The sequence below is a fragment of the Perca flavescens genome, chromosome 5 (genome assembly GCF_004354835.1).
Source record: "Perca flavescens isolate YP-PL-M2 chromosome 5, PFLA_1.0, whole genome shotgun sequence".
NCBI classification, from domain to species: domain Eukaryota; kingdom Metazoa; phylum Chordata; class Actinopteri; order Perciformes; family Percidae; genus Perca; species Perca flavescens.
This window is the reverse complement of record NC_041335.1, coordinates 4960760-4988440: the sequence shown is the minus strand read 5'-3', so window position 1 is coordinate 4988440 and position 27681 is coordinate 4960760. Positions and strand designations below refer to the sequence as shown.

At 41.6% G+C, this 27681-nt stretch overlaps 1 protein-coding gene across 2 annotated transcripts; it reads right to left on the bottom strand.

Annotated features, from left to right (window-relative positions):
* Positions 1 to 27681, bottom strand: atp2a2a (ATPase sarcoplasmic/endoplasmic reticulum Ca2+ transporting 2a). Of its 2 annotated transcripts, XM_028577179.1 has the most exons (21): positions 26924 to 27680; positions 25755 to 25772; positions 25576 to 25658; positions 21713 to 21817; positions 21165 to 21303; positions 12063 to 12143; positions 11746 to 11831; positions 11115 to 11579; positions 7211 to 7299; positions 6922 to 7024; positions 6278 to 6409; positions 6057 to 6176; positions 5251 to 5469; positions 4765 to 5100; positions 4263 to 4483; positions 3977 to 4179; positions 3770 to 3855; positions 3549 to 3682; positions 3315 to 3432; positions 2199 to 2319; positions 1 to 203 (listed from the first exon to the last, which is right to left on the bottom strand). In XM_028577179.1, the coding sequence occupies exons 1-21, from the start codon at positions 27039 to 27041 to the stop codon at positions 190 to 192; spliced, it is 2991 nt and encodes a 996-aa protein (XP_028432980.1). In that variant the 5' UTR covers positions 27042 to 27680; the 3' UTR covers positions 1 to 189. The 2 variants fall into 2 exon arrangements, with proteins under 2 accessions (XP_028432980.1, XP_028432979.1); XM_028577178.1 differs by lacking the exon at positions 1 to 203 and having other exon boundaries at positions 1878 to 2319; positions 26924 to 27681.

The window sequence follows — 27681 nt, the reverse complement described above, 5'->3', positions numbered from 1 at the left end:
TAGTTTTCAGACATTTATTTATTAATGGCCATTCTATTAAAAAAAAAAAGGATGTATGAACTTTCTGAGCCTCTGTCTTCATATTATTGAACCGACATGCAGCTCTTGTAGGATGTGCTACCCAAAACACACATGCACAACACAAAACAAAACCAAAGTCTCTGCTAGGAATTTAGAGAAGAGGTGGGCTTACTTGGCCTTTTCTGCAAAGAAAAAAAAAGAGGAAGAATCACAATCAGTGGACACAAGAATCACAGGCCAAAGTAAATGCATTAGAGCAGCAAATCATTCAAATTCATTGATACTTATTTTAATTAGAAGAGCAAATATATAAAGGCCATGTTATGGGCAGGCAGAAGATTAGATCAAAAAGACTAATGGAATAAAAAATAAAGATGTATAAATAAAAAAAACAGCACCATGTCCTGTAATGGTGTTGGGGCACTTAAATGTCAGTGTCTATGCCAGTTGCCAAAACATGCAGCCAGACTACAGTCAAAAATAACCGGCACCAGTGACTGGTCCAGTTTAAAATGCAAAAAAAAAGCTCCTATTTCTACTCTGTGTGTACCTGGCACTTGGTGACATTGAAGGCATTTTCAAACAAACACCTTCATTTTTCTCCTCTTGTACCATTAAAAGTATATTTAAAAAGAAGACGAAAGCTAGTCCTATCAAAAAATATGTAAGAGCCGTTATTGCTGTCACGGACACTTTCACATGAGCAGTGACAGACAGCAAAGCTGCGTGTGCAACCACATGAAGAGTGCTAGTTAACATGCAGGTCAAAGTGTACTCACTCTGCAGGTAAATGGGGGGGGGGGGATTGGAAGAAACAACAATTAGAACTGAAAAACACAAAGCACTCACTGGCCTGGTATTATTGGAGCAGGCAGGCAGAAAGGCTGAGACCACGCTTAAGTAAACTAGTGTAAATGAATGGAGCGCGTTGGCAGCAACAACAAAATAAATCCATACAGAGATTTTACTTGGTGTGCTATGTACAGATATACAGACTCTTCCCACGACCGGCCGTCCACGTTGTGCTCAGTTGATAAGACTAACAGCTTCTTGGTGCCTTTTTACATTATTCAAGTACAGTATGTGCACATTATACATACATTATAAAGATAACTGTAATTAAGAGGCAACATTAAGACAGAGTTGAGACTGAATCTCAAAAATCCGACTTAAAACGAAATCAAGACAAATGTGTTTTCTTGAAGTAAACAAATTTAACAACAGACTTTATCAAAAATTGCCCTGTATCCTACCGGGAACATAACGTTGTCCTTGTTTCCCTCTGATAGCAAAATTATGAAAAGAAAATGAAAAATATATTAGAAAAACATTACAATGTATGCGAGGGCTTTGTCTCTACTGCAAAACAAAAACTGGAGCTTACCTCAACACGTGATGTTCTATCAAATGATTGTTAAAACAAATGTGTAGTAATGGTCATATTAACAGCATTGAGGTAGCTGTGCTCTGACTAATGCAGAAAATAACGAATGACGATGCATGGAGCTCAAAAATGACTATAGAGATTCATGCCAGGGCAAATATACATTCAAGTCTTTGCCCCAAAACTAGTATTGTACTATACGGTCTTTAGAATTACATCCTCTACACACCCAGCATTCTTGTCCCCGCAGCCTTTTCCCAAAAACAATTACAAAATATTAATTATCATAAAATAGTGTAAATTCTCTGTACAGCTCAACAAATAGCTCAGACACGGCGGGCATCTCTATCTGTTCCAAACAGGGGATCAAAAGAGAGAAAAGCGTGATGGTAAAATAAAACACATGGACATAATGTCAGTCATTAAAATATGACTAATCCCCAGCCCCCCCCCAGACCCCAACCCACCCAAAAATATGTATCGGTGAAAATGTCCTAAATACAAAAGATCTGACAGCAGACAGGCTGTCAGAGCAGGTGCAAGTGTTGACTGGAAGTTGCTCCGAGTTAATGTAACTGTGTTAGATGTGTGTGTTAATGTCCACTTCACACTGGTGCACGGGGAGGGTAGTGTGCTGGAGTCAGTCAGGGCCACAACATGGCAGACACGTTAGTGTCGGTGCTGTAGATCCACAGCAAAAGGGGCAGGGAGATGGCCACGAAGGGCCAGGAGATGCCCTCGGCACATGCGGACAGAGAGCAGCCTTTGCTGGCCGGCTTCTCCAGCTGTTTACCAAAGTCCAAGTAGTTCCTGGCCACAAACTTAAGCAGCTCGTCCAGCAGGATGACGGGCAGCGAGATCTTCAGCACCATCATCCACTGGGTCGTATCCAGAGGGGTGATCTGGAAGATGACCTGGGAGAGAGCATGACAACATTCATAATGCAATGTTGAATCCTTACAAAAAAAAAAAAAAAAAAAAAAAAAAAAGTGTAACTTGGTTCCTGTGCGGGACATTTTCTTGGCTGGCCCAGTGACTTGCTGGAGTGTCTGCAGGCCTGGCAACCTCGCAGTGATGACAGGACTCTAGGAAGTCACAGCGCCAGTCAAGAAACAGTCCAGCACATAATTAGTGAGCTTTACAAGTAGGTGGATTTTATTGACGTTTGGAGAAAGCCAGATATAGCTTCATACATAACGGACAGACATGAGAGTGGTATACGTCTTCTTATTTAACTCTTGGCAAGAAAGCAAAGAAGTGTATTTCCCAAAACGTTGAACTATTCCTTTAAGACCCACATTATATACTGTGATCGCAACGTCTCAGGTTTGTGCCGGGGACATCTCTCTCTCTTTCTCGCTCATCATTTCCTGACTGTGTCCCTACTGTCACCTGTAGTGTTGACAAACTGACCGAAGAGCCGGTTAATTAACCCGACTCGTGTCACTGAACCGGGAGAATCGAGTGCCGTACGTCAACGAACCGGCTTTTTTTTACCTCATTCGTGCCATTGTGTGTAGCTGGTATTCTTCTGCTACTGTGTGTGTGTAGTAATCTAGCTCATTAGCACCTCCACTGGAGTGGTGGTGGTAGAATCAATAAGGAAGTGGGCTACCTAGACAGCGCACCAGGCTACTGAACGAGACCGAATGTAACCGTGCAACCGGCCGCTCGAGTCTAATGTAACCAAGCGGTGTCTTGGTTCTCGGCAAGTTTGAGTTATTAACCAAGCCCTGTTTCTGGTGCATCTTAGAGGATTGTGTTCATGGCAATTCACCCATTATCGATGGGGAAGTACATAAAATACAAATACACGTCATGTTATCTTGGTACCCCCCCCCCGAGTTTTGTTTTTAAATGACAGCCCCATCCAGTCATATTTGAATCAACTGGTTTTGTAAAAACTCACAGGCAGAGGTTCCACGTAGAGGATGAGGAAGTGGAGGGACATGGAGAGGCAGATGGCCCCCAGGAGCCAAATGTTCTCCCAGGGTGGCATCCGCAGAAGAGACTGGTTCTCCGACAGACTGGACAGAAGAGGGAACACAGATGGTAAATTCATTTCTACAGTTTGCCCTTGCTTCACTGACCGCAAATGCTCCTTAGATGAGAGCTCCGATGTTTCCGAGTGGCGCGTATTTACCTGTTGAGAGCATTGCACATCTCAATGGTGACGAGCACAGACAGGGCCATGGTCATTGGGTAGGGCGACTCAAACACGTGGCAGTCCAGGCCATCAAAGTCTGGGTTGTCAGGGGCGCACTGGAGGAAGTGGCTCTGCAGGGAGGAAAGCAGGGGAGTGAGGGGGCAGAAAAGAGCAGGGGGGGGATCTGAAGGATGAGCACTCAAGACAGGCAGACTTACCAGCTGGTACAGGGTGAGTTGAGGTCCATCGTCCGAGACAGTAAACCACCAGGCAGCAGCTCCCACTGTGGCTGCACCCACGTAGCCTAGGAGCAAAGACACCAAACATCATCATACACAAATTACTTATTTGTCAAACTGCATGAAGGCAAATCAAATATTCTTCTGACACTATTATCCTTCCATTCCTGTCCATTATCAACTTACATCCAATGGCCAGGTATCTGAAGAAGAGCCAGCCAGAGATGAGGGGCTCCTTAGCATTACGAGGAGGCTTCTCCATTATGTCCAGGTCTGGGGGGTTGAAGCCCAGGGCGGTGGCAGGGAGGCCATCAGTCACCAGGTTGACCCAGAGCAGCTGAACAGGTATCAGAGCCTCGGGGAAGCCCAGCGCCGCAGTAAGGAAGATGCTATCAGGAGAAATAACTCACAGTTAGCAACTGTACTGACACAAAATCGAAAAAGAAATAACAATTGTGGGGTCATGACTCACCAGACGACCTCCCCCACGTTGGAGGAGATAAGGTATCTGATGAACTGCTTCATGTTATTGTAGATGGCTCTGCCTTCTTCAACGGCGGCCACGATGGAAGAAAAGTTGTCGTCGGCGAGGACCATCTCAGAGGCTGACTTGGCCACGGCAGTGCCAGAGCCCATGGAGATGCCAATCTCTGCCTTCTTCAAGGCAGGGGCATCATTCACTCCATCACCTGTCTGTGGAGACATATTTTGTTACAGAAGAGTGATTTCTTATCTCTCACACAAGCAAATCACTCCCATTTACATGACGTTTCCAAGGCCAACAAAGACAGGATACCTAGAGGTTTCAGAGGTTTCAACAGGTTTAATATATTTGAATGCTAACCAATAATGGAATCAAGACCAACCAAAATAAAAATAAAGACGCTTGTAAACCCAGGCTACTTCAAATAAAATGAGAAAAAACACTAATGATCAGTAGGAAACTCTGCACAATCAGATTTCAGACTTCATACCATAGCAGTGATCTCGTCAAATCCTTGCAGGATCTCAACAATCTTGGACTTATGGGAAGGCTCGACGCGGGCAAAACAGCGAGCGTTAGTCACAGCATCGCGCTGAGCAGCGGGCGACAGTTCGTCAAACTCCCGCCCTGTGAAGGCCATTTGCTCGACATCATCCTCCTCGCTCAGGATGCCAATGCGCCGGCAGATTGCCACAGCTGTGCCCTTGTTATCCCCTGTGATCATGATGACGCGGATGCCGGCTTGGCGGCACAGCTTGATGGAGGCGGCCACCTCCTGTCTGGGAGGGTCCAGCATGCCGACACAGCCGACGAAGGTCAGGTCGGACTGGAGGCAGAGAGACAAAGACGTGACCGAATGTTGGGACTGAAAAGAATACTCCACAAGTAGACACCAAATACAGATAGGTCTATTGAAACATCCAAACAATTGTACATCGTTAGATGAAAAAAAAAAAGTTAAGTTAAAAAAACTCACCTCGTACGCCGCGAATTTGAGAGGGTCTGACAGAATCATGTCCTCCATTTTGGGCGGGCTGTCTCGTGTGGCAAGAGCCAGGCACCTAAGGGTGTCACGACCTGTCCCGTACTCACGGATCACAGACATGATCTTTTCCTTGATTCCTTTGCTTAAGGGAACTTTGCTGTTGCCAACTCTGACGTGGGTGCACCTCTCAATAACTCCCTCTGGGGCCCCCTGGGGAGTAGAGCAGAGGAATAACGTACTCACAACATGGTAGCAGACTGTCAGCAGTGGTGGAAGATCCTTTACTTAAGTAAAAGTACTAATACCACACTGTAAAAATACTCTGTTACAAGTAAAAGTCCTGCATTTAAAGGACTGTACGTAAGTATCATCAGAAAAATCTACTACATATTTTAGAAAATGGAAATGATCAAAACTGTTCGGGTCAATCAACTCAGTGTTCAAATCGTCTAATCATTTCTGCTGGACTTGTAGGCTGTTACATTGTTGGGTAGTTTAATTTATAATAAAATATATTTTATATTATAACTACATGTGTTTTGTGTGCAAAAATCTGAATTTGTAAAGTAACTAGTAACTGAAGCTGTCAGATGAATGTAGTGGAGTAAAAAGTACAATATTTCTCTTTGAAATGTAGCAGAGTAGAAGTAGGAAGTAGCATTAAAAGAAAAGACTTGAGTAAAGTACAAATACCTCAAATTTGTACTTAAGTACAGTACTTGAGTAAATGTACTTAGTGGCATTCCAACACTGACTGTCAGGCATCAAAAGCAAAGCTATCGTTTCTTTCAGTATACCTTGACAAACATCTTGCCCATGGAAGAACGAGACTTGTTGGGGGTGCAGTAGACGGACATGGACTTCCTGTCTCTGGAGAACTCCAGGGTGACCTCCTTCTTCATCAGCTGCTTGATCACCTGCTCAGACAAAAAAGGACAGACGGAGTGAGGAAAAACCCGCTGAGTGGGAGCAGTAGAAATGTGCAGCGTGTGCAGGTGAGGGAGCTGGTGTCACTCACTGAGTTGCAGGCATTAGCTCGGTCAATCTTGGACAGGTTGTGGACTTCGGTGTCGAAAACGTTCATCTTCTCCACCAAACAGGTCAGCGCGGTCTCTGTGGCCTCACCCACCTTCTCGTACACACCCTTCACCTGAAACATCCGAAAACATTCATGGTAATGTTTTTTCCTCATCAAAAAAACAACAACAAAAAAACCTTGCACACTCATTGGATACATTTTAGTTTCGCCCATTGGGCTTATTTCACTCAAGATATAAGAATGCAATACTTATAAAGAATTAAATAGATGAAACCCACCACCGTCCCACTAAACAGTTGTTTTAGTGTCTATGTTTGTAACAGTTTATGACTATGTTTTGGTAAAGTACATCTGTTAAAGGTCCCATATTGTAAAAAGTGAGATTTCCATGTCTCCTCTCACATTTATTTTGTACTGGTGTGATGTAAGTTTATGTTATTGTCCATTAAGTCCTTATCACACACACACACACACACACACACACACACACACACACACACACACACACACACACACACACACACACACACACACACACACACACACACACACACACACACACACACACACACACACACACACACACACGTCTGACATGTAAAGTAGGAAGGCAGGGTTCAGACCTCGTTGAAGTCCAGAGAGGAGTCATTACACAGGGCACAGATTGTAGCCAGTTCAACCAGGGCATCATGCTGGGAGGTTTTCACTGGTTTACCATCCTGGTACCTGAGGGAAAGTACAAAGCATTATGTGTGTGAGTGTACAGTTCATATAACATTTAAAAATCTTATCTATTGTTGCATTAAAATATCCATACTTCCTTAAACCTACAATTCAATGAGTCAATCAATGAGATATTTTCAGCTTCATTAATTGTTCTGCCTGTTACAGAGTCAGCTGTAAAGTACTCACACTTCTCCCTCAGGTGCGTAGGTAGAACCTGTGATGGTGAACTCTGACAGAGCGCAGCTGTCACCTTCAGCTTTGTTGATAACGAACATCTGGAGAACAAGAGAGCAGGTGGGACAAAAAAAAATATGATTTCTTTTCAACGCAGACACCATTTGATTACTGACACAGCAGGTGGCAGCAGAAACCACAGAAATCCCAAGCAGACCTTAAGAGTGAGAGCTCTTTTTGGACAGTAGATTAGCCTGCAGTGTTACAGTGTCTCTCTGGGAGGGCTAGGCTGGGTGGCACGCTGCATAACGTGAACAAAGGGTGTTTAGTTTTTCTCCATAAGTAAACAGAAGAGACTGCCAAGGAGCGATTAAAGAGAGACGCTGTGCCCAAAAGGAAGAAACCGCAGTGCCAGGCCTGCTCCTGCAGGATGCTTTCATCCTCACAGACACACAGCTAGTCAGGGATTGGTTATATCAGAACATGGGGGATGAACCAGCAAATGTCAAATCCTGCTTCTGTTTTTCTCTGATGATTAGAGACTTATTTTATGAACATTAGTTGTATAAAAAATACTTGAAATTGATGAATACTTGCTCTTTGGGGGAATTGTTGGGTCTCTGTAAAATATAGAGTGTGGTCTAGACCTACTCTATCTGTAAAGTATCCTGAGATAACTAACTGTTATGATTTGACGCTATTAAATAAAACTGAATTAAATTGATCATGGCCAGTACAAAAAGGTTTTTTGCTAACTATTTTTTTGTTTGTCTAAGATACATTTTGGGGTATTTTTAGGCCTTCATTTGATATGACAGCCCAAGACAGTTAAGTGGAGAGAAGGGGAACGACATTTGCTGCGGTAAGGGCCGAGCCCCTGTACATATGGGGCGCACGCACAACCAGACAATTACCATATAACACATAACCTGCTAATTTAGTATGTGCTCCAAACTGACTAAATCCCTCTATCAGGAAGCAAAACACTGCATAAGACAAGAAGACAATATTGGGCTGTTCGTAATTGCATACTAAGATACTAGTCATACTAAGTATGACATAAAATTGAGTATGTAGTGCATTTCAACTGCACAGTATATGTGAATATTGTGTATGTGAGAAATGCCAGGATGTATTAGATCAGCTTAACAAGAATTTCTGAACATAGACTTGAGCTTGCTGGACATACTCAACCGCCACAAAATGCATTGCAGATCTTCAGACTGTCCATTGGCAGACTGTGAGGTTAAAATAGTTAACTGTTGGATAAAATGATTAAAAATGATGGCGAGTGATGTTAAGGTACAGTTAAGAGTAAGTCAAATTAAAGTAAAATGCGGGAGCTTACACAATGTACTGTTAAAAAAAACATTTAACAATAGAATATTAAATAATATTAATTAGAATTAAAATAATACTGGAACATATTAAATTAAATGGAAGAGGTAATGTTGATTTACATTTGTGATAAACTTTAAACGTTCAAATTTTCATTTAACGGTAGCTCGGACCTAGCCTGACGTGGTCATACTCAGATTCTAGTCAGAATGTGAACTTCCCGACCTCGAATTTTGTGGGCGGGGCTAAGTTTGGCTGGCATCCAGGCTAGCTCGGACCAGTAATTAGGGTTGGGCTTCGTTTAGATTTTAACGATTCTGATTCCAATTGCGATTCTTCGTTTCGATTCTGGTTCTTATTGATTCTCAATTCCGATTCTTTGAGGGGTGGAGTTGAAAAGGGTCACATTATTTCACAAATAAGAGGAACGTTTTATTTTGATCAATGGTAGTTTGCAGTTTTACCGGGCTTTTTTAACATAAAATAAAGCCGCACTAGAGTGCCGCCTACTGTGCTCCATGGCTGCAACGCAACAAGCGTCTGGCCGCTACGGAAACTAAAACTTGCGCATGTTAAATTTGGAACCCATGATCAGATTTGAAACCAAATCCTCCAAACAATTCCAATAAATAAACGATTCCGATTCCAAGTAGGAATCGGTTTTCGATGCCCAACCCTACCAGTAATGTTGTCATCAATGCAGTCAAGTGATGCAGAGGAGACGTATTGCTGAGTTTACTTTAGTGTGAACAGTCTGCCGCTAAAGGTATTCTTAATTGTCAATTTAGTAGGCAGTATGCAGGACATGCTGACTGAGTATTAGATTAGATTATTTTAGTAGTCCAGTTCTACTGATTCTTCCATCGATTAATCAGATAAGACATACTTTTACTTCATTAAAGAGATACTGTAGATATTTATTGCCACTGTGCTCAGAGTACAATGAAAAAAATCTGTTTAGCTGCTCTTCAGCAGTGTGCATAAAAGTTGAATAAATAGAACCAAAGTTGAATAAATAGTAAAAAAGACTTATAGAGCAAAAAGTAAACAGTGGTTTGTTTGGCTGAAAATACAATAGGCAGTGCAGCCCTACCCTGCCATAAGGATATTTACACCAGATGCTGCAAGAAAAAGGCTAGGAGAATCATTAAAGAGACAAACCAACGGGGTAACGGCCTTTTCTCCCTGTTGAGGTTGGGAAGAAGGTCTGCATAGAGATGCTCAGGAGGAGCTTCTACCCTCAGGCCACTAGGATCCTAAATGCGGACACTGACTAATACTGCAACCCCCCTCTCATCTCAAGTAGCAGTCATATTGATTTTACATTAAATGATAATGCTACCTTGTGTCGGAACCCCTCTGCGGGCTAGGTGGTAACATTAGACTGGAGCCTTTCTGCTGAAGCACTGACGCTGTGCTGTTGTGGCAAGCTAGTTCGGTTTTCGAGCTAGGGAGTTTTCGTTTTGTTTCAGCTTGAAATGACGATTTGGACGTTCTGTCGTTTTCTCTGGCCTGTCTTGTCTCTTGCTATTTTCTTTCTCTTCTTCCATTTTGCAATCCCCACCGTCTTCGTCACACCACACCGTAAGCACTTTGTGTGGCAGTAATAATCACCCATGCGGAAACACAGTGACACATGAATTATACAAGCTTCAATGCAAAAAAATGCATCGATAATTTTAGTAATCAAATTACTTCGGAATCGTTTCAGCCCTAGTATAAAGTACGCTAGTATGCGATTTCAAACACAAACATGGTCCAACTGCATGCAGGTTTATATTCTTTTAGTCATTAGCTTATGTTGTTAATTTATCATTAAATGTTGCATGTATATGTGAAATAAACGCTTGCATTTTTACTTCAACATTGATAAAAAACGTTTTTAATAAGTGTAATAAAAGTGTAAGTGTATGAGTGTAAATTCAAGTAGCACACCTCTTTAGAGGTTTGTCCTGAGAGCAAATGTTTTCTCTTTTCAGTAGTTTAATATATGGCTCTTTGTGAATCACTATAAATCACTGACAACAGCGGTAATTGCACAATCACAAGGCTATTTAATCATGGCAAGTACAATATCTGTCAGATAGAATCTGTAAATTAATCCCACGGTCTAATTCAGGCTGTGCCAAAATTCTGACAAAGCACTGAACAGTCAACAAAAGAGGATTAAACTTTAATAAATGCTGAAATGTCTTAATGTGGGGCCAAGTAGTACTGGGTTGCAGTAAAGAGCGAGAAAGGAACTACAGGCTGGCTGGGTGACGCAAGGTCCATTATGCAACAGCAGCACTGCAAGTCATCCGACAGCTCAAGAGCGGCAGTATGTCGCCTTCTTGTTCAACAACCTGGATACCTAATCACAAGGAACACTCCCCTCTCTCTGTTTGCACAGACAGTATTAACATTTTTGCTGACAAATGTATTGAAAGTGACTGACAGTCTGTTTCTCTAACTGCTGTCGCCTTGTTCATTTACCAGACAGGGACAACAAAGAAGACAAAGCACTGACGACCAAACTGCTCAGCAATGCACCAAGAGAGAGAGTGTGAGAGAGTGTGAGAGAGTGTGAGTGACTCACTCTGCACACAGACATCTGGTTGGTGGTCAGGGTTCCCGTCTTGTCAGAGCAGATGACAGAGGTGCAGCCCAAGGTCTCCACGGATGGCAGGCTGCGGACGATGGCGTTCTTTTTGGCCATGCGGCGGGTGCCCAGGGCCAGGCAGGTGGTGATGACGGCAGGAAGACCCTCGGGTATGGCGGCCACCGCCAGTGCCACGGCGATCTTGAAGTAGTAGACGGCGCCGCGGATCCAGGAGCCTCCGTGGACGGGGTCGTTAAAGTGGCCGATGTTGATGATCCACACGGCGATGCAGATTAGGGAGATGACCTTTGACAGCTGCTCGCCAAACTCATCCAGCTTCTGCTGCAGGGGCGTCTTCTCCTGCTCCGTGGCCGCCATCTCGTCACGGATCTTACCGATCTCTGTGTTAACACCCGAGGCCACGACCACACCCACAGCCTTTCCAGATGCAATGTTAGTACCCTGAAATAACAAGTAATATACATGTAGGCTCAAGTACATCGGATAGCATCTCACACATCTTGAAATAACAACAGGAGCGACTTTTTCCAGGAAGTTAACAGAAACTAAACAAGATGCTGAAGGACGTCAACAGGATGTGTGATTACGTGTGCAGAGTTAAGCTTACAGAGAAGAGCATGTTCTTCTTGTCCTGATTGACAGCACGAGGGTCGGGCACAGGGTCGGTATGTTTGATGACCGAGATAGATTCACCTACAAAGACAACAGAGGGCAGCGGGTTAAATCTGTTTGCATTCCCTCAAATAGGAACAAAGCACGGGCAATTATCTCTACAGAGAGAGATCTATGGTCATTCACATGCTTATGAATGTTTCAATTCAGAAGCAAATATGCTAATTGAAAAATCTAACTGAAAAGAAAAAAAGCAAAATGGCACAGGAAAATAATTTGATGGCTGTGATATCATCAGCAAACATGTCTTACCGGTCAGAATGGACTGGTCTACCCTCAGAGTTGTTGATTTGATTGAACAGATACGGATGTCAGCAGGCACCTTGTCTCCAACTACAACCAAACAGAAGAGAATACACACAAACAAAAATGCAAAAGCATGAGGAGCATGAACATGCAGAAAAATTTCAAAGGATTGATTGTGCAATTGAAGGCTGTTAGAAGGATGTTAACAGTTAAATTATCATGACATTGTATATGATGGCTCAGTGGTTTTTTACACCACATGAATAGTAATACTAGATGATTGATTACCACAGAGTACAAGTGTGTGTGTGTGTGTACATTCTAAATGAAGATTTAACAGATGAGATGTCTATTTTCTGCAGGCAGTTACTCAGCATTAGTGTAAACTAAACTGATGAAGCACAGGTCATTACAGGGAGGTTGCTGTGCCACACAGCAGCAGAGCAGTGTTGCCATCGCTGCAGGGAAAGAGAAGGAAAGCCAAAGAAAGAAGAGGAAATGAAGGACCTGTGAGCCATAAAAGGCCTGTCTCAAAGGAAAAGGCCAATTTGGGTACATCGGAATTGCTGTGACCCAGTTCAGCTTCCTAATAGTACATAAAGGCAAAGAAACTGGGGAAATGGCTCAGGCTATGGCACAGTTCTGTTGGCGTAGTCTACATATAGGCCTACTTAGTTAAAAATGCAAAATTGCCTCAGATTATTACAAAAGGGTTAGGGTTAGCCCCAACTAGTCTTGAATTGCCGGACCTACAGTCACAGCCCTGTGGAGTAAGGTCTGGCAACACCACAGATACATTCTGGGATAGGAGAAAAGAAAACGCTCTGGGTTGTTCGCATTTCTTTAAACCAATCACAATCGTCTTGGGCGATGTAAATTTCCAGACACAGCGACGGTGGCTCTGCAAAATAGTCTCGGGAAGGAACTCGTTTTGGTGGTTTATATGCACGCCGCAAAAAGCCAAATAAAATATTAAATGAAGTTAACCTTTCACACAATACAGTAACGTGAGCTATTTAAATTAGCTGGATATATGGTTAAACATAATTTGCTCTTTATTGCCATGTGTACTTTGTCCATGGCAATCCCCGTCCAAACAGTCCCAAAACATCCCAGTTAGAAAGTAAACGCCGGAAAAATATTTTTTGTAAATCTTTACAATCATTCACATTTGTTAGTGTGTAGCTTGCTAGCTTTAGAGGTTGTTGTTTCCTGAAGCGAAGCAATGGGATTTTGAGTATGGAAACACAGAGAGCAGACATCTTGCGCATAAGCCACAGTCTGGATGTCAGGCTTTATCCTGGAAATGTACTTCCGTTGATCTAGACAAACCCCAACCAAAATGGTTTAGTTAGAATTCAGGAACACATATAAGCCTGCCAAAAATCTAAGAATCTAGCAAAACACCAAGACAAAGTTGAAGTGAAAACCCAAACTCTTGCTCAGGAAAGAAATGAAAACAAAGATTTTGTAAATGTGAAATGATGTACCAATGTCCAGGAGATTCCAATTTGAGGGAGACACGTACCCCAATGTACAGCCTTGTCGTGCATTTCAACACTCATACTACATGAGTGTTAACTTGAAGGTTGAGGATCGTTAAGTCATTAGATGTCCTGACAGCGGTGCCAGGAACTCTGATCTGTCAGCAGGGATTGGCCAGTCAGATTGACATTGACAGCTTTTCTGAGAAGGACTAAGTTGCATTTTTAAACCATCTGAACCTGGAACAATGAGTGCAACGGAAACTTCCCTTCTGAGAAGGTCACGCAACCCAGGTCCCAGATGGAGCAATGGAAGTTTGGGGTGAGTTCAACATACAAACTAAGATGCGGTTAACTTTCTGATGGTATGGATCAATAATCTTTGAGGAACCCAGTTCATAACTACACTTTTTCACCTTATTAAGAGAAATGATGCCATCCCTTGAAGAGATTTAAAGGATTGCCCTTTGCTGCATCACAGTAACAATACAATAAAGTTGTTCCTAATAAGCCAAAAATCTTTACAATTACATCTTAGATGGTTGTGCAACACTTCCTGTGCCAAGTCATTGGTTTTGAAGAATAAGAAGACACGGCCCGAAATACAACCCTCCAGTTTCCAAGCCAAGTCCCCATGGACTGAGCTTCTGCCACCCCCAAAAGAAGAAATACTGACAACTTCTAAAAGAGTACTGAGCCAAGAAGCATGACTACGGGGATAGGCTTATACCAATGGTGCTTGCTGATGTTATACAACATACAAAGAAACCAGTGATTGTTGAGAATGTGACACTGTGAAACACTGGAATTGTTTCGAGGTTGTGTTACACCGCAGACCTGGTATGAACAAGTGTGTGTATATCATCTGTCCCTTTGTGTCAATATCCTACTTGGTAGAAGTCCAAGCATCTCCTCATTTTACCTCTGTTTTTGCCAACAGGTCATAGAGTCCACAAATTTTCAGAGTGACAAAAGCTCAGATCCAGTAATACATTTCACCCAAAGTAACTCCCAGAGATGCCTTTGAAATAGACCTTTCAACACCAGGTGAGGCAGTGACTGAACAAAAGCAGTTAGCTTTGGCACCTGCTTCTGCCATGTGTTAGGGGATAGAGTGTGGTTCGGCCAGCCAGCCAGGAGGCCACATGTGCTGATGGCAGCTGAACAAAAGGCTGACCGGTCAAGTTGAGTGGGCCATTTCAGAACCATCAACAGGTGAAGCATCCTGCATCTTTCCTTCCAACACTCTTACTGATTAACTCACAAGCCACATTTACACGTGTACAATTATTCAACGATGTTATCATCAAAAAAAAAAAAAAAACAGTCTATCACGGGTAGAAGACTACTAACCTTTCACTCCTTCTCTGGTCAATAAAGATTTTCCTTTCCTTTCCAGGTGCACTAGAGAGGCTTTGTTACCATGACTCAGCACAATCAATGAAAGGAAATGCAATGCAAGGAAATAAAACTGATAATCTTGATTCTTCATGGGTTCTACCTTACAATTCCCGACTGTATTACAGGTGCAGTTTGGTGTATGTATGTGGTGTATGTAAAGGTGGACTGTGCACAAACCATTCAGGGTAGAAATCTTACTTTTTGAACAATTGCCACTGTGTTAGCACATGGTCATTGGTCACGAGTGAGTTTCACTATTTTATCAGCAAACAAGAGCAGAGTAAATAATGTTTAGTTTGCAGTTGCCTGGTAGGAGAAACAAACCAATATTTAACAGCTGACTAGTTTCTTGACATTTACGTATTCATTGATACAGATTCAAACATGTTTTAGCTGACTTTGGAATGAATCATCACCTATGATCTCAGTTACATGAGCACTATCTCTACGTCCTGAGATCACTGCTTTGCCTTTGTTATGAATCTTAGTACCTAGGGCTGGGAAAAAAATCGATTTGATTTAAAAATCGAGTTGGTAGGTCAAATTGATTCATATTTTCAAAAAATCAAATTTGCATTCGCCAAATCTTCCTTCAGGGTTTCCATAGCACGCTCCCTGCGGCGCAGCCCTCTGCCTTCTTTGAAAAGAAAACCACTCTAGTGGCGTTAGCGCTAGCACCCCGTTTGTAAAGCAAACAACTCTTCAACAAAGCTTTTCAAACAGCGTACCGTATGAGAAGAGCGGGGCAAGGTGGAAAGCCATAACGGAGGCAATTACCCTCTACATAGCTACGGATATGCTGCCAGTTTACTCTGTTGAGAAAATAGGGTTTAACAACATGCTGAAAGTTGCTCTTCCTCAGCTCTATAACAACACTCGGCAAAAGTTGTTTATGTTGATGCACTTTAATTAAATACAATAAATATATGTTTTTAAAATATATTTACAGTTCGCAGTTATTTTGTTTTAAATGGAAGGGGGGGGAAATCAAATCGTAAATCGAGTTTTTTATAAAAAAATCTCAGATTTTTTTAGGGAAAAAAAAATCGCCCAGCTCTATTAGTACCTTTAGTAGTAGTAGTAGTAGTAGTAGTAATAGTAGTGCCCTTATGTAAAAAGCTTTTCAAAACAAGTTACAAAGTGCTTTACATTCATTTAAAAAGCAACAACAACAACAAGAGAAATGACAGATAATAAACAACAATAAAATCAATAAAAAGCAAGTCTATAGTAATGAGTTTTTAAAAGAGACTTAAATGAAGAGAATGTGTAGGCTTCCCTGATCTCTTCTGGTAGGTCGCTTCAAAACTGGGGGGCCGATCACCTTTAGTTTTTAGTTTTGACCAGGGAGTGACCAAGAGCAACCTACCAGAGGATCTTAGGTAACGTTTTGGCTCGTATGGGGTAGGAAGTTCAGCTATATATTTTGGTGCTATCCCCATACAAGCCTTAAAAGAACATTAACATTTTAAAATCCACTCCAAAATGGACTGATTTTAAAATTGGTGTTATGTGTTCTCTCCTGTTGGACCTGGTAATGGGTTTATTGAGGTTTTGTTGTGAGAGACATGAGAACGCAGCAGCAGGCTGGGCTTCCACATAGCATGCAACTGTTTATGTTGCCAGAGTAACAAAACTTGTCCCAGGACTGGGGGCGTTTTATAGTGTTCCCCTCCTGTCAAAAATAATCATGGTTTTAGTAGAGGCTGGCAGAAATTACATGTACAGTCACCATTACACAATTAATTCTAAATTGAAATCTATATCAAGATCAACCACTAGACATTTTAAAAGGGTATTCACCACCGCCCACACAATAATACAAAGACCTGAACTTTTGACTTCCTGATGTTGTAGTTACAGAGAAAACGTATTGTGAAAGCAGGGAGGCCTTCTAGAAAAAATATGATCAGACTAAATGTTATGTAATATAAACATCGCACAAAACATAAAATCGAACTTGTCCTTGTAGCCATGTAAGAAACTAAAATGGTAATGTGAAAACAGTGATCAGTTTAAGTATATATGTTATATGTTCAACAGGTCAGAAGTGTACATTCTCTTCGTGTCTTAAGGTCAACACTGTCAGTGTTGGCCCCTCATTAAAGCCTTACTGGGGTTAAAGTCTGACCTCTCACTATTCCATCTATAAGCAGACAGCATAGCATGGATTCCCAGCAGTCAATGCAGTATCACTTAAGGTTAACAAGGATAGTGCAGTGGGCTGAATAGTTCCATCGCATGTACAGACAATTTGCAAGCGTCCCATTAAACAGGAATTCTGCAAAATGACAACCCTCTGAATGCACTGTGTATGCACAGTGCATTCTCCCCAAGGGGGTAAGCTTCGCTTCAGAACTCGAACCTCCTATGGCGCCATTTTGATGCTACAAAACGATCACCTCCCGTTAGCATTCCACTGACTGCCATTCATTTTTACATCAGAAAAACAGCGAATAACTTTACATCTGAAGCGTTTAAAGACTCTAGTTGTCCATTGTTTATTTCTAAAGAAACACAACAATGTATAAAAGGCTCCATTACCTTGTACCTCACGTTATGGTTCCGTAGCAGACGTTTTTGTAAAAATAGGCTAACGATTGTGTCACGTAATAGAGGAATTACCATATAGTACAGGAGAAGCTCGCAGGCAGTTTCAACTTACATGAGCTGTTTAGGTTTAATTACTAATGTTAACTAGCATTTTAGTTAGCAATAATTAGCCTGTGCCCATGTTATCTCCTTACATATACCTACGCTCTCCATCTCTGCAGGATTGGGAATGATTGAGATTTCTCTTGGCACAGCTACCAGAAGACTTACAACTTTCAGACACGTTGCTCACGTCACATTTACGTCTTCGAGCTCAGTTGGAGGCTGCGTAGTAACGCTCAGCGCTCACCGGAAAAGCGCTTCTAATATCCTTCACTGGTCTCCGTCCAGAGCAACGGGATCTTTTGGTCCATTCTTATATACTGTCTATGATTCTCCCATCACATATGCAGTCTACACTACTGCACTATTTAAGCCAAAGAAATACATTCATGTTCATTTTGATTGTTACTGGAGTGAACCAGCAGATAGTAGCCTAAAGCAAAATGTCGTTATATGTAACACCTTCTGCTACTTTTTGCTAGCTAGCTGTTACCATGTGGGGTGTAGCTTGATTAAAAAATGCTAATTGAGGGGTTTTAATTAATATACAATATTTCCATTCTTTCTTTATTGTAAAACATTTCTTTTATAAATTATTTGTTTACTTTAAACCTTATGTTCCCCATTAGTTAACTTGCTAGCTAGCTAGCTAACTCACCACATGGCACATTTCACACTGTATGTGTTTGACAAAGCAATGGATTTATTTGGCAAATGAATGGATTATGTCTGCTTATGATATGGCAAAAGGTTAGTTTCTATTTGCATAGACATGGTAAATACAGCCTGAGCAAATACCGCTAGATCTTTTTTTATTCTTGTTATTTTCTGTTAATTCCCACGGTAAGTTTCCACCTTGAATATTCCCGAAATTCTGCATCTCAACCGGCAACACAAAACATTTTGGTCAGTGTTTACACACATATAGTTAATGCAGAACCTCAAATGCATAGATCTCTCCAACCAAGCCCTGTTAGCACCTTCAACCTGCAGTTTGGCTGTGCCTTTCTGCAGAACTTCACCACAAATGTTTTTGCGTTTCTAAAGCCTTCTTTCCTGGTCGGCAAGATGAGACCATTTCTCTCAGTCTTGCTGACAAGTCAGGAACCTTTGCCAAAAAACAGTCCCTCTGTGATAATGGATGCTTGCCAGACCACATTAAATGTCACATACTATCCATGGTGTCTGGAATCTTAGTGGAGGGTACGGGTGCTGATGGGCAGGGTCGCTGTGCATTGAGCATGGTGGGGTGGGATGATTATCCAAAAAGCGCTTCCCTATAAGGTCATCTCTCTCAAGCACAATAGGAGATCCTCCCCCTATACTGCCCCCCACATGAGCCCAACACTACCAGACTCCTTCACAGGCAGCCGAGAACAAACCCACTGAGTTCTGCTGCTCTGAGAGAATAGGCCAACATCCAAATCTGCAAGCCCCTGACACCAAACTGTAAACTGGCAGCATGCAGTGTGTTATAACAAGGACTTGAATCCACTGGAAGGAGCTGTGAACTTTACACATTATCAGCCAACATTATTTTTTAGGGGTTAGTTAAGTGGGGCATGGTAATTACTCCTTAATAAGATTTTGGCTGTTGGGACTTGCCCATTTTAAAATTAGTGCAAATCTAGATTTGCTAGAAATCATTACTGACGGGGTTAGTTTTAACGTCCTATTGCATTATTTGGCTGAGCCACATTGATGTAAACAAGTCTTTCATCAAGCTGACAAGAACAGTCCACGGGACTACACAGGGACTGCAGACTGGACAGGGAAGACCAGCACAGACAGTCAACAGCAGCCCTCGGAGCTTCAACTGCTTCAAGATTGGATTTGAAAACACTAAACTACAAAGATGAAACCAAGCATACAATAATCTAGTTTAGATAACAGAAATGCATCACACAGAAAATGTTATTTCCATGACATTAAACTAATTTCAGTGAGGGAGCGACTGATGAGCGATGAGGTGTAAGTAGGCGGCAGCGTTTAAACCCACAGCAGCACCCCGACAGATTGGCTGCAGGCTATTCTTCTCACGGCTGAGGCAGCCACAGAGGGCTCGTCTCAGTGTCCTCTACCACGGTTCAGCAGCCAGCATCTGCGTCATCACACTCCTCTGCATGGCAGGGGTCACTTTGGCGCTTCAGCAAAATATTATACAGAAGAAAGAAAAAAAAGGGAGCCTAACAGGAAACATTGGAAAAGATATTTGGAGGATTTAGGAAATAAGTTGAGCTGAGGAGCTTCTTCTTACTGCAGGATAAAACATCCGGTTTTGCTGCCTGCTGGGCTGCATTTTTGAGTAAGCCTCCAGCTACCTTCATCGAGGTTTTAAATAACTAGGTCTCTAATATGCAAGTTTCTCTTTTAACCTGAGCCAAATAATTATGCCTTCTAGACTGACTCTGCTTCACCCATGACACGTAATCAAAATGGCATGATTAACACGGTCAGCCTAAAGCAAATGATATACGGTATGCCGTAAGACACTAGAGAAATTATACATTTTAATTGCCAGTACACTCCTTCTTCATTTGCCCTTGTCAAGGTTAGTCAGGAGTCCTGCTGAACGCAGTCCGACCACGTCACCCACTGTAGCAATGTTCCCCAGAGCAGGATGGGAGGGGCGTGCATGGGGTGGGACCAGACACCTGTCATCTTCACCACTGTCACTGCCTCTATAAATACAGCATTCCATAATCTGAACGGCGTATGACAGCTAAAAATAAAACCTACCACTATGCACAGAAAAAAACTATGCACGGTAGTGGCTTGGGGTTAAACCGAGTATCAAGATAACACTAGTGTTTTAAGGACTTTAGCATTCCTCAACTCATCCGTCTGTTCATTCCTCTGCAAAATGTTATGTGTGTGAGCCGTAATCAAAGCATTACAACCTGCGATATTAGCTGCTGAAATATGCTGACTGGACCTCAGCAGCATGAATCTGTCCATCACTAAGTTCACATACTGCATGCATAAATCATGTTACTTGAGTGAGCTTGGATCTTAGAAAAGTGGGCCTTTATAGCATATGTGCCCAGCCCTTTGAGACAATGGGTTAATAAGAGCATCTCAAAATACATCACTCTTGCAGGGTGAGTCACCTCTGCAGTGGCACATGGGGATGGGGGAGGTTTCAACTCAAGCTTGTGCTAAATGTAATCCATGACCATACGTGGACTCATTTGATCTGTAAGCTTTACCTGAGGCAGAACCAAACAGCAGCAAACAACTATCATTAAAAACATCAGATCTTTGCTTTAAACTCCAAAACAAGTAACACATAGAAAATAGGATCTTTCACAGGGAAACAAAGTATTGATAGAAGTTGCAGTGGCATTAAATTGCCAATTTTCTGTGAATTTCAAGGTCCATGTGATATCCTAATGTTTCCTTTGCTTGAGAAAAGTCTACAAATCAAACCAACATCTAAACTTTTCACATTTCAGTTAGCCAATGCTCTAGTCTAAGCAACAAGTACACCAGTAGAGTAAGGTTACACCAATAACAACAAAGCCATGTCCGTTTCCATATGCAAAAAAACAAGAGCAGCTTAACCTACCAGCAACCTCCACGATGTCACCCGGCACAAGGTCTCTGGCCTTGATCCTCTGCACAGTTTTCCTGTCTTGCCGGTAGACTTTCCCCATCTCAGGCTCATACTCCTTGAGTGCCTCAATGGCATCCTCAGCATTGCGTTCCTGGTGAGGAGAAAAAGGAATTCAGGGCCAAAGATATTCATTCAAGAGTTTTTTGTTCTAGAGCCCACTGTAAAGTTTGCACAAGCAATAGCTTTCAATGCCATACTATAGCTATAGGTAATGCGTTAATTAATAATCTTAAAATGGTTTCCCTACAGTACGTGTCTATTTGTTCTGGTGAAATCAACAAAGCTAGGTTTCAATCCATTTAGAAAAGCAGGTAACGTATTTATTTATAATTCATCATTCTGCTGCATAATTAAATGTGATTCAATTAAACAAAATGCATTAGATCTGTACAATCTAGAATTTAAAAACAAAAAGATTTGTAGATCTATTCAGATACAGATACAAAAGAGACGTAGTGGGATTTAAATACATTGACTTCCTAGGCCTAAACGTGTCTCACCTGCCACACACCGACGATGGCATTGGCTATAAGAATGAGTAAAATGACAAAAGGCTCCACAAAGGCTGTGATAGTTTCCTCTCCCTCCTCAAACCAGGCCAGGACCTGAAAACAGTACGAAAAAACACTTCATTATCTATTAAAGACATTTCACAGAACAAGTAGGTATGACTTTACAATGATGAGAGTAAGAGATAAAAATCAAGACAGAACAAACAAGGTTGTTCAGAACAGATAAAATACTGAAAAACCAACTCTCTGAGAGATGAAGACATCACAATTTATGCATTTAAATTATTATTGTGACAGCAGCCTTTCATTCCAATACTGTGAGGGGTTAGCTAATTGTTGATAGCCAGAAGCTTGACGTCAAAGCCAGAGATTGTTAATAGCTGAGGATCATCCCACACACTCCTTATATAAAATTTCATGTACTGGGAAGAAACAATCATATCATAGAACTGCACCTAAATACTTTGTATCATACTTTCCTGTGCTAAAGTTAAAATGGAAATATAAGAGCCTCAATCTTCTGAACTTTAGTCTCCGATACATTTTCCGATTAATCGTCCAACCCTAGAATAAATTTACTGCTAATCAGTACATTTATTCTAGGACGATTAATCGGAAATTTATCGGCATCAAAATTCTGAAGCCGTTATTAGATATAAGATATAAGTGTTTTTCCCATGATGATAATTTCGAATAATTTATTCCTGTTGATAGGTCTACTTTCTCCTTAAAAACATTCTACCGCGTGTGTAGAACTGTGACTTTGCCCGGACCAGTCAGCCACATGGAAAGCAGAATGGAGGATAACTCAAACACCGAGTCCGAGTCAACTGAGCAACTTGCGCCCAAAAAGCGCAGTGTCCGTAGTATGGAAACATTTTGTCTTCAGAAAAGATTATTTAGAACAACGTGATTAATTATCGTATTCGTCGGGGTAAAATGTGCAATTAATCGTGATTTTAGGTCATATGGTGCAGCCCTACTATATTCTGTTCAATGTTGGCAATAGTTTTTAACTTCAGATACTGCTCCGCCCATTTGAACTGTGTAGGAATGCAAACTCTTTCATAGGCATTTGCTTAACACATGCAAACATGTCAGCCATCAAGAAGCCTCTAGCAACTCAGATTTACACAGTCAGACATCTATCATATTAGAACCTCTTAGTCCCAATATTCTGACCTGGAGTCTCATTTAGCTTGTTGTTCCTAAAAGAAAATTGCCCTAAAATTACCCTGTGTGTCACAAGGAATTCGTTAATTGTCCCATAATGTAATAAAGCAAGCAATCTTAGTAAGACCTAAGTATCTGTCTGTGGCAGATGCCAAACACATTTTAAATGGCATAACTCAAATGGCAAGCAAAACTCTTAATAGCGGTTTACTACAGAAGCACAGGGCTCAAAAGTGCTCTACTCAGGGCTTAATTTGAGCTGGAACACGCCGAAACATGTTCCGGCACCTCCGACGTTGGATCCGGAACCTTTTTTATTAGATCCGGCACCTCCTGTGTCACTATGAAAAATGAATCGCCTAAATGAACAAAATAAACAGCTGTTTGTGTAGTGTTCAATGTTGTCATCTGTCTTGTTAGTCTTTATTCCCCATTGAAGTTCCACAGAAATCTTGTGTTTGCATTTTCGATGCGTTTTGAGGTGAATTTTCAGGGTAAGACGGAGGGGGGAGAGGGACGGAGGGGGGGGGGAGGCACTTAAACAGCATGGCGCTGCACTTCTAGTGACACAAACACTTGTGCTGCTTGAGATTGCTGTTATAGCCTCATTTAACTCAGGGGAAAAATGTCAAAAAGACAACAAAGTTTGCTTAACTTGTTCAAATACGCTGGCCAGTCGGATCCCAAACAAGCAAAAAACGTTTCTGCCAATCAAGAATGTGGAGACCACGGTGGGTTTTTTGGTTAATTTAATAGTCCGATGGATAATTGCTGATTGTGAAAATGATTTTTGCAGTGTATTTTTATTTTTACATTTCGCACCGATGCAGTGCATTTTCTGAAATATAAATAAACATTGCCCTGATGTACACACAGCGTTGTTTAGGTTTTTTTAGTCAGAGAAGCTATAGGCAGTGTCATTTTTTTTTTGTTCCGTTACCTCCAATCCCTGTTTTGAGTCGCCGGATCCACCCCCCCTCTGCGCTCCGGGACCTCCCACTTTACAAATTAAGCACTGGCTCTACTGTATGTCAGAACACGGCCAAGAGATTTACATTACTCAGACTTGCAAAGCAATAAGCAAATATATATATATATATATTATAAATGTATAATTATAGTATTTACAAGTCAATTAATAATTTATACCTTTCAGAAAATGATATAATATGGTTAATGACCGAAGATAATTAGTTTGAAATAACACAAAAACGACAAACCCAGCACATCTCATGTTGGAGAGGATGGAACTAGATAATGATTTATATTCCTGCTTGACGAGGAGTTTAACAATAAATGAATTGTTAAAATAGTTTGGCAATTACTTTTTTGTCAATTAACTGATCAACTATTTGTTTCAATCCTAATGCTAACATGCAATGGATAAAAACCACATAGAGCCTCAAGAAATAATGCATTCTTAAAAAGAAGCAGCAAACCCTTTTCTCTCAACACCAAAATCAACCAGGCAAACAAAACTTATGGAAATTTGGACTAGTTTAGAGATTTAGTTTTGACTAACACTGGTTTACTTTTTCTGATTTTAATTTGGTTCAAAACTCGATACATATCATACGTTCATATAGCATGGGAGTGATTCATTCTATGTTGAGGTGGGTGCGTTCGTATGTCCGATAAGAGCCCTCCCACTGAGGGGTGAGAGCCCAAATTTGGTCCTGAGTGGTGCTGTGTTCCCCTGTCTGACAGCAAACACTCACACCTCTGTATCACCTGACTGGACACTGCACACACTACATACCAGCTCACACACACACACACAGACAGGGGGCCTCACTTATCAAAATGTTCTTTAGCCATCTGTTAATCAACTGTGCTATCGATTCAAAGAATGTAAATTTTTTTTTTTAAATTGCAGAAATGAATCATGCATTGCGCAATGCCAAAGACAAATACAAATTTGGGGGTTCATTTTTCCATTTAAAAAAAATCGCTTTTCGCTTGAATTTGGTGAAAGAAATATTTAAAAACAATAATAAAAAAGCACTTAAATGAAGCCTTGCCTTACATGACATCGCAACAATAAAAAAGGTGCTAATACTATGTGGAAATGTTTGATTTGATATAGCTATAGTAGGGCTTGGACACATGCTGATGATGCTATTACATAAGGGCAGTCCACTATTAAACATGTATCTATCTAGCACTCAAAGTCAGAGGCCCATGGGAGACTGGGGTAAGCTATTACACAGCAGTCATGCTTGACGACTCAAATGTCTTACTTGGCACATGGTGATAGCAACTCAATGCTACTACTGCTGTTGTCACCATTCCTCAGATGGGTCGCTAGCCTTCTCAGCTGTTTAGCTCTCTAATGTGCGAGTGTAACCCCTGTCGGGTTAAACAAACTGAAGACGTTCACACTTCAGCACTATGCACTGCATACATTTCCCTCCTGCCATTGAACACACAGGGCTTAATAATAATCCCATCTGCAATTTTTACTTCACGTAAAGACTCTTTCAGCTCGAGGTGGAAAGGGAAAGCTATTTGTAGGATGTGGCGACTTGTCCTGAGATTCCCTTATCTCTCTCGCTTACTGTACAGGTTATAGAGTGGAGACGGGAGCGATAGTGGGAATGAAAAACAACTCATCAATGCAGCAACCTAAACAAGACAGCCTTTTGTCAAAGCGCAAGAAAATGTAGTGAAATACTTACAAAAGATATGCATGCGGCCAGCAGAAGAATTCGAACAAGTAAATCTTCAAATTGTTCAAGGACAAGCTCCCACAAAGACTTCCCTGCAGAAAAGAGAGTTGATTAAACAAAACAATCAATCACAGAAACTTGTTATCATGAAATATGACAGTAACAATATCAGTGACAGTAGTGCTTACCTATCTCTGCTGGTAACTCTGTGTGTAGAGATGTGTGAGTGAGTCCAGGAGCCGCACAGGAAACGGACAAGAAAGAAAAGAAAAAGAAAGTAAGTTGTGTATGAATACTTGCCAGATGGAGACATGCAGTTCCTCTTTCACACGATTGGGGAACTGACTCGTACAACGAGAGGAGGTAAGTACGTATGTTCTGAGAGACTGAGAAGTGCTACCTTGAGAGAGCTAAATCTCAGACAAACACAAGTTGGTGTCAAAACCACCGGCATGTTTCACATAACATTTTCATGATTTAGTCATACATACTGTACAAAAGAGATCTCGTATTAAATACTTACAAGTTTTGACTGTTCAACAAGAACCAATCATTTAGCAATATTTAATGTTTCTTTGCAAGATTCCTATAGTCACATATCAGGTTTACACTTCTAACAGTGGCATATAAATCCACTCCCTTAGTCTGTATTACGCAATGGTGGAAAACAAATAGGAAAACTCCAATCAATGTAAAGGTCAAAGTGATTTAAGGGAAAAGCAGTATATCCTCCATGACTTCCCAGGTGACAATAATATAAAACAGCTGTTTAAGCCTGGAACAAGAGAGATTAACTTGATGGATAACGTTGCTACAGTCATCCGGTGGACACTGTTCAAATGCCTGCCGGATCTCTCGGCACATGGGGCTGATGTGTTGCAGTTCTGCTTTGAGGAACATCCAACAAGGTTACTATTTTCGACAAAGACGAAGCGTTCAACAATGTCACCATTTTTTACAACTACTGTCAACAATGTCACAAGTGAGGTTATGCTTACCAATGTTATCACAGTCAACAGTGTAACCATGATACAATGTTACGCTGACACAATATACAGTAATGTGACCATACCTAACAATGTCCCACTGTTCAACACTGTTACAATGCCCTCTAAGTAATGATTAATGTGTTACTTTGTAAGAGACGGGAAACCCTCCAGGTCACCAGTGATGACGTCAGCCAAATTTCTATACGGAGCCGGGTACACCGACCGGCCGATTATGGTGATGACTTTTACCCCATATCCTGAATTCCTGTGCTCACACACTGGCCATGTTACAATGACAAGACATTTTTGCACAGTTTCTCATTCACAGCAGCGGCATGTGTGGTGGTCTACAGTTGAAATTTCCGTACCGTTTAGGCCCCATTTCTCCTTCTGTCGTTTCACCTCGTCCAGGGAAAGTCCTGTGCTTTCATTGACGCAGAAATGACTGTAAACTTCTTCCACACTCTTCGTGTGAGCGTTCTCCATGGCGGACAGGCGGCTCCTTCCCACACAGCTTTACAAAAAAATACTGCCGTATGGTAACTTTTGGCTATTTAAAACTGTAAATACTTTCAAATGTATACGGAGTTTGCTAACTGAGAGCTGTGCATTCACACTCGTGAATGCTGTTAGCTATTAACCGCGGTTTAACGTGTCCCCCTGCCCTCTTAAGGTTTTCTTAACGCGAATTACGTAAAAGAAATGTAGTGAGCCAAATTCCTCTTCCCTGTCTGGGTGAAGATTATTTTGAGCGTCCTCTTATCTCCGAAAAAGGTGGGAAAAGAAAGGTCTGCAGCAGTGTCCTGTGTTAAGGACTGCATTCACCCGGTCCAGTTCTCTGTGCTGCCGTGCTGTACCTCACCGTTGCGCAGCTGTCTGTGACTCCACACAGTGCTGACAATCTGGTTTTATCAAAGTGCCTCACTGCTGCCCCTCTTCCCTGCGCGGCATGTGGACTAATATCATTGGACGAACAGTGTCAGCTACGTTAAAACCAGGGAGACATGAAAAAAACACAGATAGACGAACACGAAATAGCAAACTAGACGCGAATTGGCGTTTTCGTACGATGGCATGTCCCACCCTACTCTGCTTTACTGGAATACATATCCGCATATCCCATTCA

Coding starts and splice junctions, on each gene's coding strand:
- atp2a2a (XM_028577178.1), bottom strand. CDS start 27,041: ATGGAGAACGCTCACACGAAGAGTGTGGAAGAAGTTTACAGTCATTTC. Junction 21,304..21,712: donor CCATCGTCGGTGTGTGGCAG/GTGAGACACGTT, acceptor TCTCCTCACCAG/GAACGCAATGCTGAGGATGC. Junction 11,832..12,062: donor AGACCAGTCCATTCTGACCG/GTAAGACATGTT, acceptor TTGTCTTTGTAG/GTGAATCTATCTCGGTCATC.